The 13369-nt window shown below is 40.3% G+C and overlaps 1 protein-coding gene across 1 annotated transcript in view; it reads right to left on the bottom strand.

Annotated features, from left to right (window-relative positions):
* Positions 1-13369, bottom strand: part of FREM1 (FRAS1 related extracellular matrix 1) — a 157038-nt gene that overhangs the window by 120087 nt on the left and 23582 nt on the right. Inside the window, exons 5-7 of the mRNA XM_006881353.1 lie at positions 9013-9336; positions 3649-3757; positions 1457-1588 (exon numbers count right to left, since the gene is read on the bottom strand). Coding sequence (XP_006881415.1) covers positions 1457-1588; positions 3649-3757; positions 9013-9336 — 565 coding nt within the window. The remainder of the gene's footprint in view (positions 1-1456; positions 1589-3648; positions 3758-9012; positions 9337-13369) is intronic.

Raw genomic sequence — 13369 nt, 5'->3', positions numbered from 1 at the left:
TAAAAAAAATTATTTAAAAAAAAAAAAAAGAGTTGACTTTAGGCTTTACAATCATGTAAACCAAGAGGATAATTTCATTAAATCCTCTAAGTTCTTTAAGAGAAATGCACTATTTTATAATAAATGACTAAAATTAATTGATTAGGATAGTACTTTGTTTTAAAAACTAATCTGGAAGTACAGTGATTAAGTAGTCAGCTGCTATCTAGAAGGTTAGGAGTTGGAAACTTCCATTCGCTCCATGGGAAACAGATCTGGCAGTGGGCTTCTGTGACTTCTGTGACGTTTTACAGCTTGGACACCTCCCGGGGGCAGTTCCACTCTGTCTTATAGGATTGCTATGTGTCAGAATAGACCAGATAGCAATTGTTTTGAGGGTTTTGGTATTGTTTTCTGGCTGATCGATTTTTACTACCTTGTTAACTATGAGCTCTATAATTCTAATTTCCTTTCTTTAAAATTATAATAACTCAAAAAACCTCATTGCTGTCAAAATAGAACAACTCGTAGATGACCCTTCAGCAGGGTTTTGGGAGGCTGTAAAATGCATGGGGAGATACTGTCCAACTTTTCTCTCACAGAGCTGCTGGTGGATTCCAATGTCAGAGAGGTGATATCTTTGGGTTAGCTGAGTATCACCCTTCACCACCAGAGCTCACTCATGCCCCTAATAATGGAAGATGGTATACAGTCCACATGGGTTACACCACAGACTCAAAGGCTGAGCCTCAGGGGAGCTGCGGTGGCCTAGTGGAAAGAAGCTGTACTGCAATCCCAAAGGTACATGGTTCGAATCCACCAGATGCTCTGCTGGAGAAGGAGGGACAATTTCCTCCTGTACCTGTCAAATCTGATTTGATGGTAATACACAAAAGATAATAAAATAAATTAAAAAAAAAAAAGGCTGAGCCTCTCAGGCCATTCAAATTTACCAGTGACTTCACAGGAGAAAGATGGGCAGTCTTTTCCCATGTGATCCACAGTCTCACAAACCCAATGGAGTGATAACTTTAAGTTCAGTTCCAACTAAACAGCAAAGAATGACAAAGAGAGAAAGACAACTAATAATGTAATTATTATCAAATTATTAAATATTGAAAGATGGAAATGTTTTTTTAATTTTAAAATCTATGTTACAAAGCAGAGAAGTAAAAGGGGAATTTTTTTTTTATTTGGAAAAGCTAATTAGTTAAGGACCATATCTAGAAAGTGCTCATCACCGCATCCAGAAAGGAAAACTGAGATCCAGATTTTAAACCCAGGACATGTTAATGTTTCTAAGTGATTATCCATCAATTTCAGCGACTTAACTCAAAAGTCAGGATCTCCAGACTTTCTGGACATGACACGTTCACTTAGAAACAGGACTCGAGATGCAAAGTATATCCTGTCAGATATTATTTACTTTTGGAGAAAATACTTCTGTTTTTTCTGGAGTAAGAGTTTGATGACCCACCTCTTAGTGTAAGACGTCCATGGAGCAGTCCATCAATGGCGACCAGCCGGACGGCACCAATGTCATCATTATCTACAACCTGAAATTGTTCCCAAGTAATGGCCCGAGACTGACCTTCTAGGAGATTCAGACCTACAAAAGAGACCCGAATTACATTTGGAAAGTCATATGGTATGCCAACAGGCCTATTTTAAGAAAGAATAAATGAATTCTCACTCATTCAATTATCTAATACCTTCAAAATATTTTTTTAAAACTGAAATTCCATTTTCATTTTTAGTAATATTAATGCCAGTCTGATAAATTCTCACTTTTAAGACTTTCTGCAATGTGATGGCTCCAGGTGTACTGTGTATTAGAGAAGGGCAAATAATAACACAGCTGGCAATCTCCTCCAGGAGGATTTACAGCCTCTGACAATCCGCCACGGGATCAGCTATTAGTTCCTACTCAACAACACATAACTGCAAACAATATTAAACCTCAGAGAACCAAGTTCTTCTTTATGTCCTCTCATCAACCTTCAAACAGGTAAAATGAGACACAGAGCCAGAATTACGTCTCAAGGCTGCTTAACAGGTATCCACCATTTCTACTTAGACACACACACACACACACACACCCTTATTTAAACTGAAATTTGAAGATTTAAACTGCACACTGGGACATTTTCCCAGAATATAACTGCTTAGAAGTATGTTTTGTATGTTATTGGTGGCACTGGCAAGAAAGGAAAAAATAATTTACATTCCACATTGGCATTGAATCTAAACATATACATTCCAGAATGAGTGCACAAGGACTGACAAAGCAAAGCCTTTCAGATAGATAGATAGATAGATAGATAGATAGATAGATAGATAGATAGATAGATAGATAGATGATAGACAGAGATATCTCTCAATAAATGAAGCAAGTACCTATTTCTATATTATGACTCCCATGCAACTCAACCTAAAATAGTGCAATGGCCTAAGATGCAATAAATTATTTCTATGTAATCACAGCAACCAGGGAAGAAGACTGAGGAATCAGAGAACTACAGAGCAGGTTTGTCTGGTCCCATGAACTATACCACCTCATTTGTCAAGAAATCAAAAGAAATAATGATGCTCAACTACCCTTACTGAATGTTTTGGTCAAGGTTTTAACAGATGATCTTCACCCAAACAGAAGGGAAAATGTGGAAAAGACCTTAAAATTCCTATTGGAAACCAAACTTATTGACTGCTTACTGGTATTTACTGAGACCAGAGGAAATATTGAACTTTTAAGCCTTAGACCAAGCTTTTAAGATCTTTTAAGCCTTGGACTAAAACTAGACCATGAATTTGTCTTTAAACAACAGTTTAGTCCATCTAATAAAGAGAGAAACAGTATGCCAGAGGCAATGAGCTTGGTGACACAATGTGATGTGTTAACCACTGTCTATGAACTATCAATTTGACAAATGTTAAATGGCTCTATGTTTTGTTTTGTTGTTTTTGTTTTTGGGTGGTTTGTTTTTTTTTGAATTTTATTATTTCTTTCTGTGTGTACCGTCAAATTGGATCTGACTGGTACAGGAGGAGATTGCCCCTCCTTCTCCAGCAGAGCATCTGGTGGATTCAAACTGCGTACCTCTGGGATTGCAGTGCAACTTCTTGTGGCTCTATGTTTTGTTCTGTGTAATTTCACCAATTTTTTTTTAAAAAATAAGAGGGGTGCACATTTTTCTTTCCATCCCTGAATGTGAATTGGAAGCCTTTTCTCTCTTAGCCAACTATAGCTCAAAGTCACATAGTCACTTTTTTTGCTTCATTCAATTGAAAAGGATCATCTCCCACAGAGGAAAGCAGTTGGCACCAAAACACAGAAATCATGTCTTTTCTTTCTCACCTGAAGCACCTAGTGGATTTGAATCACCTGTCTTTGTGTTAGCAGTGCAACTCTTTACCCACCAGGCAACTAGTGCACCTTATATTGTCACAAGGATTGGGGGGGGGGTGGAAGAACCAAGTTAAAATCACAACCATAACTATGTAATGTCCACGGAAAACCACGTAAATTATCCTGCTTTCGGTTGTCACAGGAGATGACCCACAAAACTCGCTTTCTTCCCAACCCATCTCTTCTCTCGTGTTTCCTCCTGCATTATGCCCTGGGATGCTTTGTTGAGAGTGGTTAGCTTGCTGCCTGATGCTAAGCTTCACCTGTGTTCCAGGAAACCCGTGGGGCATTTGTATCTGCTGTTCTGATGGAGATATAGACTGTCATCGGAGCGCCCTTTTCAAAGAAGAAGTCATAAACCTCCAACTCCACCTGCAAACAAACAGATGCACATGATTCACCAGCTTCACTGCCAAGCTCTAGTTCTAGTACCATTCATTACTTCCAGGACACACGTCACAAAACTGACTCTGCTTTTTGCTACTATCTTATCTCACTTTTGAAAGATCTCCAAATCTGGTTCTTTATAAGTTTTTTTTTTTTTTAATTTTCCTCTCCGTAAACGAACTGATCAGCCTGGAATTAGTGAATGTGCTGGAGGAATTTCTTTGCATTTTCCCAGGATACTATCTTAGGCCAGAACAATGTCTAGAACATAGTCTAGAACAATGGTTTTCAGTTAAGGACCATTTGATCCTCCAAAGGATATTGGTCAATGTCTGCGGCCCATTGGTCTCTAAACTGCAATAGAAATGTGATCATGATGGCTAGTGGGTAGAAGTCTTGGATGTTGCAAGCACCCTTTCATGCACAGAACAGCCCCCAACAAAAAAAGATCTGCTCTGAAATATCATCAGTGCAACAGTTCAGAAACTCTCATCTAAAGAGTCTTTCCTTCCAGATACATTTTCAAATATCTAGATTTAATGTGTCCCCATGAAGGCCGTGACTAATAAACTGAAACTATTCCCACTGAGTCCATGTTGACTCATAGCAGCCCTCTGTTGGATCGGCAAGGCTATGAGTCTTTATGGGAAAAGATTGAACATCTTCCCCCATGAACCAGCTGGCAGATTTCAAATTAGCAGTCTATAGGGTACCACTCTATGTCACCAGAGTTCATAAGTAATGAACTTCATAATTAATAGGTGAGGACTAACTGGAAATTTTGCACATTTACTAAATGTTCCATGTCACAATCTTGACAGTTTCCAACTTCTCTTTCTTTACCATGATAGGTTTTGCTTCATTCAATGGGATTTATATGTTCTCTATGGTGAGGTGTAATTCATACTGAAAAGCATAGTCTTTGAACTTCGTCAATAAGTGCTTTAAGTTTCATTTTCTGCAAGCAAGCTTGCATATCTGCAATATGCAAATCTCAAGTTGTTGACGAGTCTTCTTCCAAACCTGATGCCACATTCTTCTTCATACAGTCCATTTTCTTATATTTGCTCAATATACAGACCAAATAAGTATTGGTGAAAAGATACAAGCCTGATACACACCTTCCCTGATTTTAAACCATGCAGTATCTCCTGGTTCTGTCTGAATGATTGTTTCTTGGTTAATATACAGATTCCAAATGAGCACAGTTAAGTGTTATAAAACATTTATTCTTCACAATAGTATCCATAACTTATCACAATCCACACAATAGAAAAATCTTTGCATAGTCAATAAAACACAAGTGAGCATCTTCTGGGTATCCTCTATTTTCAGCCCAAATCCGTCTGACACCAGCAATGATGTCGCTCTTCACAGCCTCTTTCAGTATTATGTCTCAAGGCATCCCCCCTTCAGTTCTTCTCATTTGAGTTGTTCTTCCTCTTTGTTTTCTAACTCTAGGTCTTTGTACGTTTGATTATTATACTTTGTTTTGTCTGCTCAGGCTGCCCTTTGAAATCATCTATCCATCTCTTATTTCATCATTTCTTCTTTTCATTCTAGTCTCTCTGATATCATCGGCCTTCTTTCTTTCCTGCCCTCTCAGAGCTTTCTGCTTTCTTCATAGATGATTTCTTTAATGTCATTCCACAGCTCACCTGGTCTCTGGTCATTAGTGTTCATTGAAGTTATCAAGAATTTCCTTTTTCCTGGATCAGAATCAACACTCCTAGAAGCAGCAGTCAAGATCAAATTACTTATTGCATTGATTAAATCCAGACCTCTTTAAAGCGTTAATGAGCAAGTATGATATTTTAAAGACCAAAATATGTTTGACCCATGCTACTCTGAAGACCAAGATATGTTTGAGTTAGTTGCTTCGTACGGATGTGAAAACTAGACAATGAATAAAGAAGCCTAAAAGAAGGATACCTTTGACTTGTGATATTGCCAAATAATGTCGAACATATGACGCTCTGCCCAAAGAACAAATAAATGTTTCATGTGAAATGCAACCAGAGTGTTCCTTGGAAGCAAGGATGGTAATCGTTTGATCAGGAGAGGCCAGTTCTTGGAGAAGAACAGCATGCACGGAAAAGACGAGGGTCAGTCACAAAGAGGAAGCCCTTAACAAGATGCATTGACAGAGTATCATTACGATGGGCTTATGATGGCAACAGACAGGGCAAAGTTTCATTCTGTTGTACATACGGTCCCACCATTGTTGTTAGGTGCCATCAAGTACAACCCACAGTGACACTATGAACAACAGAGCCTATCCCTGTCTATCCTGTGCCATCCTCACAATTTCCAATACCCTCAAGCCCATTAGTCACTGGCTCGATCCATCTGGTTGAGGGTCTTCCTCTCTTTCGCTGACCCTTCTCCTTTCCAAGTATGATGTCCTTCTTCCAAGCATGCGTCCCAACGGCTGGGAGACAACACAACATCACCTAACAACAACATAATACCACTGGTAATAACAGAAAGTTGAAATGTGACAAAGAAATGCAAGGTACAGTGACTGTTTTTGAAGAATGGGTTGGAAAGCATTAAAAAAAAAACTAAAAAAAAAAAAAAACCCCAACACTGGTGGAGGGATTGTATACCAGTGAAGAAATTTTTCTTTTACTTTTCAAAGAGAAGAGCGAACTGGGGGGAGGGGTGGGCAGGGAGAAAAATGCAACAATGAATGAATGGAAATCCAGAATCTCTGTAAATGTTCATTAAAACTAATAAAATTTAAAACACACACACACACAAAATCATTATGCATCAGAAAAAGCGTCAACAAATACTAAACCATAGAACCAGATTCACTGGCAACAAAGTAACGCGCTAGAAATTAAACTATCCCTAGGCAAAAGATGTCATTTTGTGACTGTGACATAAGCATGTATTAGGCTGAGCCCCATAACATTGCAGATTGTCAATCACTGACAAGCCCTTGTGGCATAAAGTATCACATGTTCCCCTGATAAGTAAAAGGCCAGTAGCTGCCATTCACCGGCGGCTCCACGGGAGTATAAGGAAGCAGTTTACTCCTGTTAAGATTTACTGTCTCTGAAACCACAGAAGGATCACCAGGAGCTGGAATCCTTGTGTGAAGAAACTCGATTCTTAAAGACAGATGAGAGTCAGACCTAATAAAACATGTTAGAATTCTCCGCGGAGCAGAAATGCCTGAGAAAAGTCACTGCTTGGAGAGAGAGGCTCACAGAAGGGTCAGCTGCAGATCCACTGGCCGTGACTCTGCTCCCAGAATGCCCACCCCCCGGGCCTGAACGGTCCGTACAGTCAGGGCTTCCAGCCCACAGAATCTGAACACCTGAGTTCCCTCTGAGAAAAAGGGAGTTCCCTCCTTAACAAAGGAAAACACACAGTGTTTGGATTGGTTCTGTTTTTAAGATAACTGTTCTATAATGGCAGAACGTACAGGCAGGACGCAGCCAGAGCGGCAGCGCTTTATTCATGAGCTAAATTTGGAGGCTTAATGAGAAATTCTGTCACAGCTGTGGAGGCACGAGAGGCAAGGAAAGAAAGCAAGAGTGGCTACCTCTTCTTAGAGTGGCCTGCAGGAAGCAGAGCAGAGACAAAGCACAGCCTTCTGGGTCTGGAAACCCCTGCCTGCCCTGGGGACTAATGACTAAAATTCCTAAATTACCCAGAGGCCAATTTGGTAATCCGGGGGACACTCATTTTCCATAATAAACCTGAACTCCAGTCTGCAACAACCTTCTCATTTAAATTTCTCATCAGGTTTCAATCAATGTAGGTCTTCAAGTATGTGAAGGGTTGTTATGTTGAAGACCAACCAGCTGTTCTCCATTCTCATTAAGTTCAGCACTAGAGGACTTGGGCTAAAATAACAACAGGAGGGGTTGAGAGTAGATAGAAAGAGGACTTGGGGGGAAATGGTTGATGGGGAAATCGCTTATCAGAGGAGACTGTGGAATCTCCTATCTGTACCCAGCATTATTAGTGAAAACTAAAGGCCACAATTAATTAAGAGGAGTTTACCAGAAGCTGGTAATAAAATAATTGTAAACAAAATTCATCTCTAACTTCAATGGTCTTGTGATGCAGGATTGAGTCAGAGTTCTCAACCTAGGAAGCCCTGAGTCAAACACTGTCCCCAGAAGAATTTGTAGACAGCATATTATTGTTTAATATTTACTAATTTTTTTACTATTTTTTATATTTCATGTGTTCAATATATTAAATTTTTAATATTTTTATTGTGTTAAGTATATATGCAACAAAACTTTTGCTACTCTAACTTCTTCACACGTACAATTCAGTGACATATATTATGTTTATCATGCTGTTGACCCATCACCATTAGCCATTTCTAAGTTTCTCCTTCACCCTGAAGTAATAGGCTTCTTTTTTCTCCTCCTTCTCATCTACCCCTGGTAAATACTAATAAACCTTATTCTCCACACACTTGCAGATTTTAGATGTCATGCAAATAGAACATGAAAATCTAAATTGCCAACTTTCAAAACGGGAGCCCTGTCCACCTGGGCACCTGGAAGTCTCACCTCGAAGCAGTTAAGACCTGGCTGAGCTGCAGTTGCTTCCTGAAGCACTGGCTCTTTCTCCAGTCCCTGTGGTGGTGGTGGTATTGCTGCTATGTGCAAGAAGTCTACTACAATTCATCGTGACCATATGAACAACACCATGGACCTCTGCCCTAACTTGGCCTAATTTCACTGTCTCTGACACACCTGCACCCATTGCCACAGTCACTGTGGCATCCAGGGTCTTCCTCCTCTGCACTGATCCTCCACCTTTCTAAGATGATGCCCTTCTCTACAGATTGATTCCTCCTGACAACATGCCCAAAGCATGTGAGATGACATTTCAAAATCCTTGCCTCCAAGGAGCAACCTGGTTTCACCCTCTCTAGGATAGACCTGATTGTTCTCTTGGCAGTCCATGGTATGTTTGATATTCTTCTCTAGCACCGCAACACAAAGGCATTGGTTCTTCTTCTGTCATCCTTAGTCATTGTCCAGCTCTAAAATGCATAGCAAGTAATTGTGAAGACCAGTTCACCTAGAAACCCTCCATTCCAGGTCTGTTCACTTGCAGTATCTGCCTCGCTCCTTGGGACATTTGAGTTTGCATTCTGATTTACAATGATTGATTCCCTTCTGAGACAATGAATGTGCAAATTAGCCCAAAGGTTACCTAAGGGTCTTTTAAATATTTGTGTGAATAACTGACTCTCTTACCTCATAATTTCTCCTCTCAGAGTGGCTGCTGTTAGGGGGCTGGTAGGCAATCTGCAGATCATTTAGGTCTTTCCAGGTGAAAGAGGAGATGGGTCTGGTGTGGTCCAACAGGTGAGTCATGTAGCCCTGGTCCGGGGGCTTGGTGATGTTGAACACCAGCAAAGGTTTGGGGGTCTCGTCATCTTCACAGTCCAGAACCGATGTGGTGAGAGAGGTCAGGATAAACTGATCCACTTCCAGGATGAACATGGCCATGAAAGCGGCCCTTGGAAGCTGATTCGGAATGCCGGCTCGGATGTGGACAGGCAACCATGCTCTCTCTGACTTTGGAAGAAGAAAAAGGAGGAATAAATGAGTAAATAGAGGAATAATTAGTAAGAAAGAAATTAGTAAAGAAACAAATCAGGAAGCAATCTGAAGGAAGCTATCACACACAGGGGTGAAAGCATGATATTTAGCATTAAGCCACAATCTCAAAGTTATATCCAATAATCATGTGAAATTGGCACATTAGAGTCACCTGAGACCTTTACAATGCACTGATGCCCATGTCCTGTCCCCTATTACTCATATTACTTGCTGCCACTGAGTCAGAGCTGATTCACAGATGACCCTCCAGTGGGATTTGTTGTTGTTGTTATGCTCCATTGAGTCGCCCACAACTCATAAGCGACTCCATGTGTAAGAGTTCTGGACCCTGCTCTATGGGCCCAGTGGGATTTAAGAGGCTGTAAATCACACAGGTTGCCAATTCTTCTCTCATGGAGCAAACCAATGGACAAAACTGCCTGCCGGTGGTTGGCAACACAACCCACTAGGCCAGAAAGTGCCCTAAGTAGTGTTTACTCCATACGAGCAGAGCCCTGGTGGCATAGGGTAGAATGTGTCAGGCTGATAACTGAGAAGCTGGTGGTTCAATCTATAAAGCACTTTGCTGTGGCCTCTTGAATCCTTTCATCTATGATCAGGATACTAAAGGGTGAAGAGAGGTGAAAGTCATTAACTTGGAGAAGCTATGCTGTAGTGTGAGCAACTGAACACCAGATATATACATCTTTGAAGGAAAGGAGGAGGGGGAATATATTCTTTATCTCAAGAGTCAAGAAGGAAGCATCTTGGCGATGAACCTTAAAATGTGTTCCTTTCCCATGCTTTAGCAAAGATTCTCACCACTGGATCAATTGGCAGCATCATGATAGGCAGTGAAGAGGTTGAGATTGTTTACAGCTTGGCTCCACAATCAACACTCTTGGTACCAGCAGCCAGAAAATTAAAAGATGAATTGCACTGGGAGAGTCAGACCTCTCCAAAGTACTGAAGAGCAACAATGTCATTCTGGAGACTAAGGTGTGCCTGATCCACGTCATAGTCTTTGCAATTACTTGCTATGCATCAGAGAGCTGGACAATGACTATGGATGATAGATAGAAGGAGAATTCGTGCCTTTGAGCTGTGGTGTTGGTGTATAGAATATACCATGGACTGCTAAGAGAACAAATAGGTTCATCCTAGAGAGGGTGAGAGCAGGCTGTTCCTTGGAGACAAGGAATCTGTAGCTTCGTCTGACCTACTTTGGACATGTTGCAAGGAGCAACCAGTCCTTGGAGAGGGCTGTCATGCTTGGGACAGTGGAGGGACGGCACAGAAAAGGAAGACCCACAATGAGATGGATTGATTCCATCACTGGAGTAATGGGGATAAGCGTATCGGAGACAGTGAGATTGGCAAGGCAAAAAGCAGGGCTTAGGGCTGTTGTACATAGGGTCACTATGAGTTGCAAGTGACTCAACAGCACATAACAACAACAACATAGAAAGTTAAATTGGCAAAAGTTGTATGATAGATATTTACAACAATGACCAAAAAAGAACAGCTGTTAAGGCATCAAAACACCTGTTAAGATTTGATTTCCTGGTTTGAAGGTTTAGGGTCATGATTTCATTGGACATCTCAGTTAATTGGCCTACTAACAAGCATGCTTGCTTAGTATGCCTGGGTTCGCCCTCCTAGTTAAATGAGTAGTGCTTAGAGCCCTTTCAAGGCACACAATTGGTCTCTATTTACCTGGAACAGTGAAAGGAGGAGGAGAGTCAGGAATAGGAGGAAGATATGGAATATGCCATTAATTGTCTTCATGAGTAACTACCTTCTTTTCCACAAGACCAGGAACACTGGATGATGTGTGACTACAATTACTGCACACTTTGCCCAAATATGTTATAGAAGAATCCTGAGCAGAGGATTCTGCTCAAAAATGCAGACAAAATGATAAATTCTGGAGAGCTCTGGTGGCCTAGTGGCAAGAAGCTGCACTGCAATCCCAGAGATATGAGGTTCTAATCCATCAGATACTCTGCCGGAGAAGGAGGGGCCATCTCCTCCTGTACCAGTCAGATCCGATTTGACGGTACACACAGAAAAAAAAAATAAAATTAAAAAAAAAAAAACACCTCAGAAAATGAAGGTGAAAAACAAACTCTAAAAAAAAAAAAAAAGATAAATTCTCTTGAAGGCCAGACTTTCTGGAGTCATGGAGGGTGGGTAAACCCCTGGAACTGATGCCCTAAAATCTTAAAACTAAAAATATCCCTGAAGTCATCTTAAAACCAGTGGTTTGTATATAGGACAGCGGGTAAGTCTGAGGTTACCCTGAATTTTGACCTTTACAGCACACCCTCAAAGTATTAAAGAGCCCCGGTAGCAAGAGGCTGGAGGTGGAAGTCATGTCCTAGCAGCTGTGGTAGGAATCGCAAGTTAGTAATCAAGTTATTCAAGCCATGAGTTGCAATAATGAAATGTGCTCTGAGCAAAATATTGAATGATCCAGGAAGTATTAAAAGAAGTTGGAGAGATACAGAGTCACCATACAAAAATAAATTGGTCGACACTGAAATATTTTAGAACGTACCATATGATCAGAGCTAATGGTAATGAAAGAAGAACTTCAAGTTGCACTGAAGCCATTGCCAAAATATAAGATCCCAAGAACTGATGGAATACAAATTATCATGTTTCAACCAACATATGTAGTCCTGGACGTGCTCATCAATTTATGACAGGACTTCTGGAGGAAGGGCCTGGCTGACTGACTGGAAAAGATTCCTATTTGTTCCCATTTCCAGGAAAGATGATCCAACAGAATGTAGAAATTATCGCAAAATATCATTAATATCACAGGCAAGCAAAATACTACTCAAGATCATGCAAAAAGGGCAAGAATAGTATATGAAAGAAAGCTGCCAGAAGTTAACGCTGAGCCTAGAAGAAGCTGTGGCACCACGGATATCATTGCTGATATCAGATGGAAGAAAATACCAGTAGAATATCTATTCGTGCTTTATTGATTATGCATAGGCATTTGACTCTGTGGACCATAGAAAATATGGCTAACATTGAGGAGAATGGGAATTCCTGAACACTTAATTGTGTTGATAGGAAACCTATACCTAGAACAAGAGGCTATATTATGAACAGAGCAAGAGAGCACGACATGGTTTTAAATTATGAAAAGTGTGCCTCAGGGTTGCATCCTCTTTTTCATATGAATTCAATCCCTATGCTGAGTAAATTATTCAGGGAACTGGACTTTATGAAGAAGAGTGTGGCATCAGGTTCAGAGGAAGACTCATCAACAACCTTTGTTATGCAGATGACACAACCTTGTTTGCTGAAAGTGAGAATTTGAAATGCTTGCTTCAGAAGATTAAAGTCTATAGCATTCAATATGGATTATGTATCAACATTGAGAGAATAAAAAGGCTCATCACTGGAGTGTTAGGTAGCATTATGTTAGATGGAGAAAAGATTGAAATTGTCAGCAACTTTACCTTACTCAGATCCACAATCAAAATCCTTGATATCAGCAGTCAGTAGACCAAGAGACATTCAAAACTACGATGTACTGCTCGTGCTCTCAGTACTGCTAGTCATGGACGGGAAATGTCTCCACTGGTGCTAATGATAAGACACTATTGGCAACTAAACACTGGGCAGGAGAAAGGATAAGTTTGATCCAGCTCATCATATGAAGGAAAGGGGCAAGATAACCCATTTTATGATTTACTTTATATATTTTAAAAATAAAGGTTAAATGATCATTTTGTTCCTTCCAAATATACAATATTTTTTGATACAAATAAATATTTAAATAGTAATAAAATATTTTCTTTATTATGGTGGAAAGTATGTTTATTGAACTTTTTGGTGGTTGTGGTTGTTGTTGTTGTTATGTGCCATTGAGTCGTTTGCAACTCATAGCGACCCTATGTACAACAGCCCTAAAGCCTGCTCTATCCTGTGCCAATGGCACTGCCTCTGATACACCCATCCCGATTACCCCAGTCACTGAATCAATCCA

The sequence above is a fragment of the Elephantulus edwardii genome, unplaced genomic scaffold (genome assembly GCF_000299155.1).
Source record: "Elephantulus edwardii isolate Elephantulus edwardi_28Jun2011 unplaced genomic scaffold, EleEdw1.0 scaffold00014, whole genome shotgun sequence".
Taxonomy (NCBI): domain Eukaryota; kingdom Metazoa; phylum Chordata; class Mammalia; order Macroscelidea; family Macroscelididae; genus Elephantulus; species Elephantulus edwardii.
This window is presented reverse-complemented; position numbering and strand designations above follow the sequence as displayed.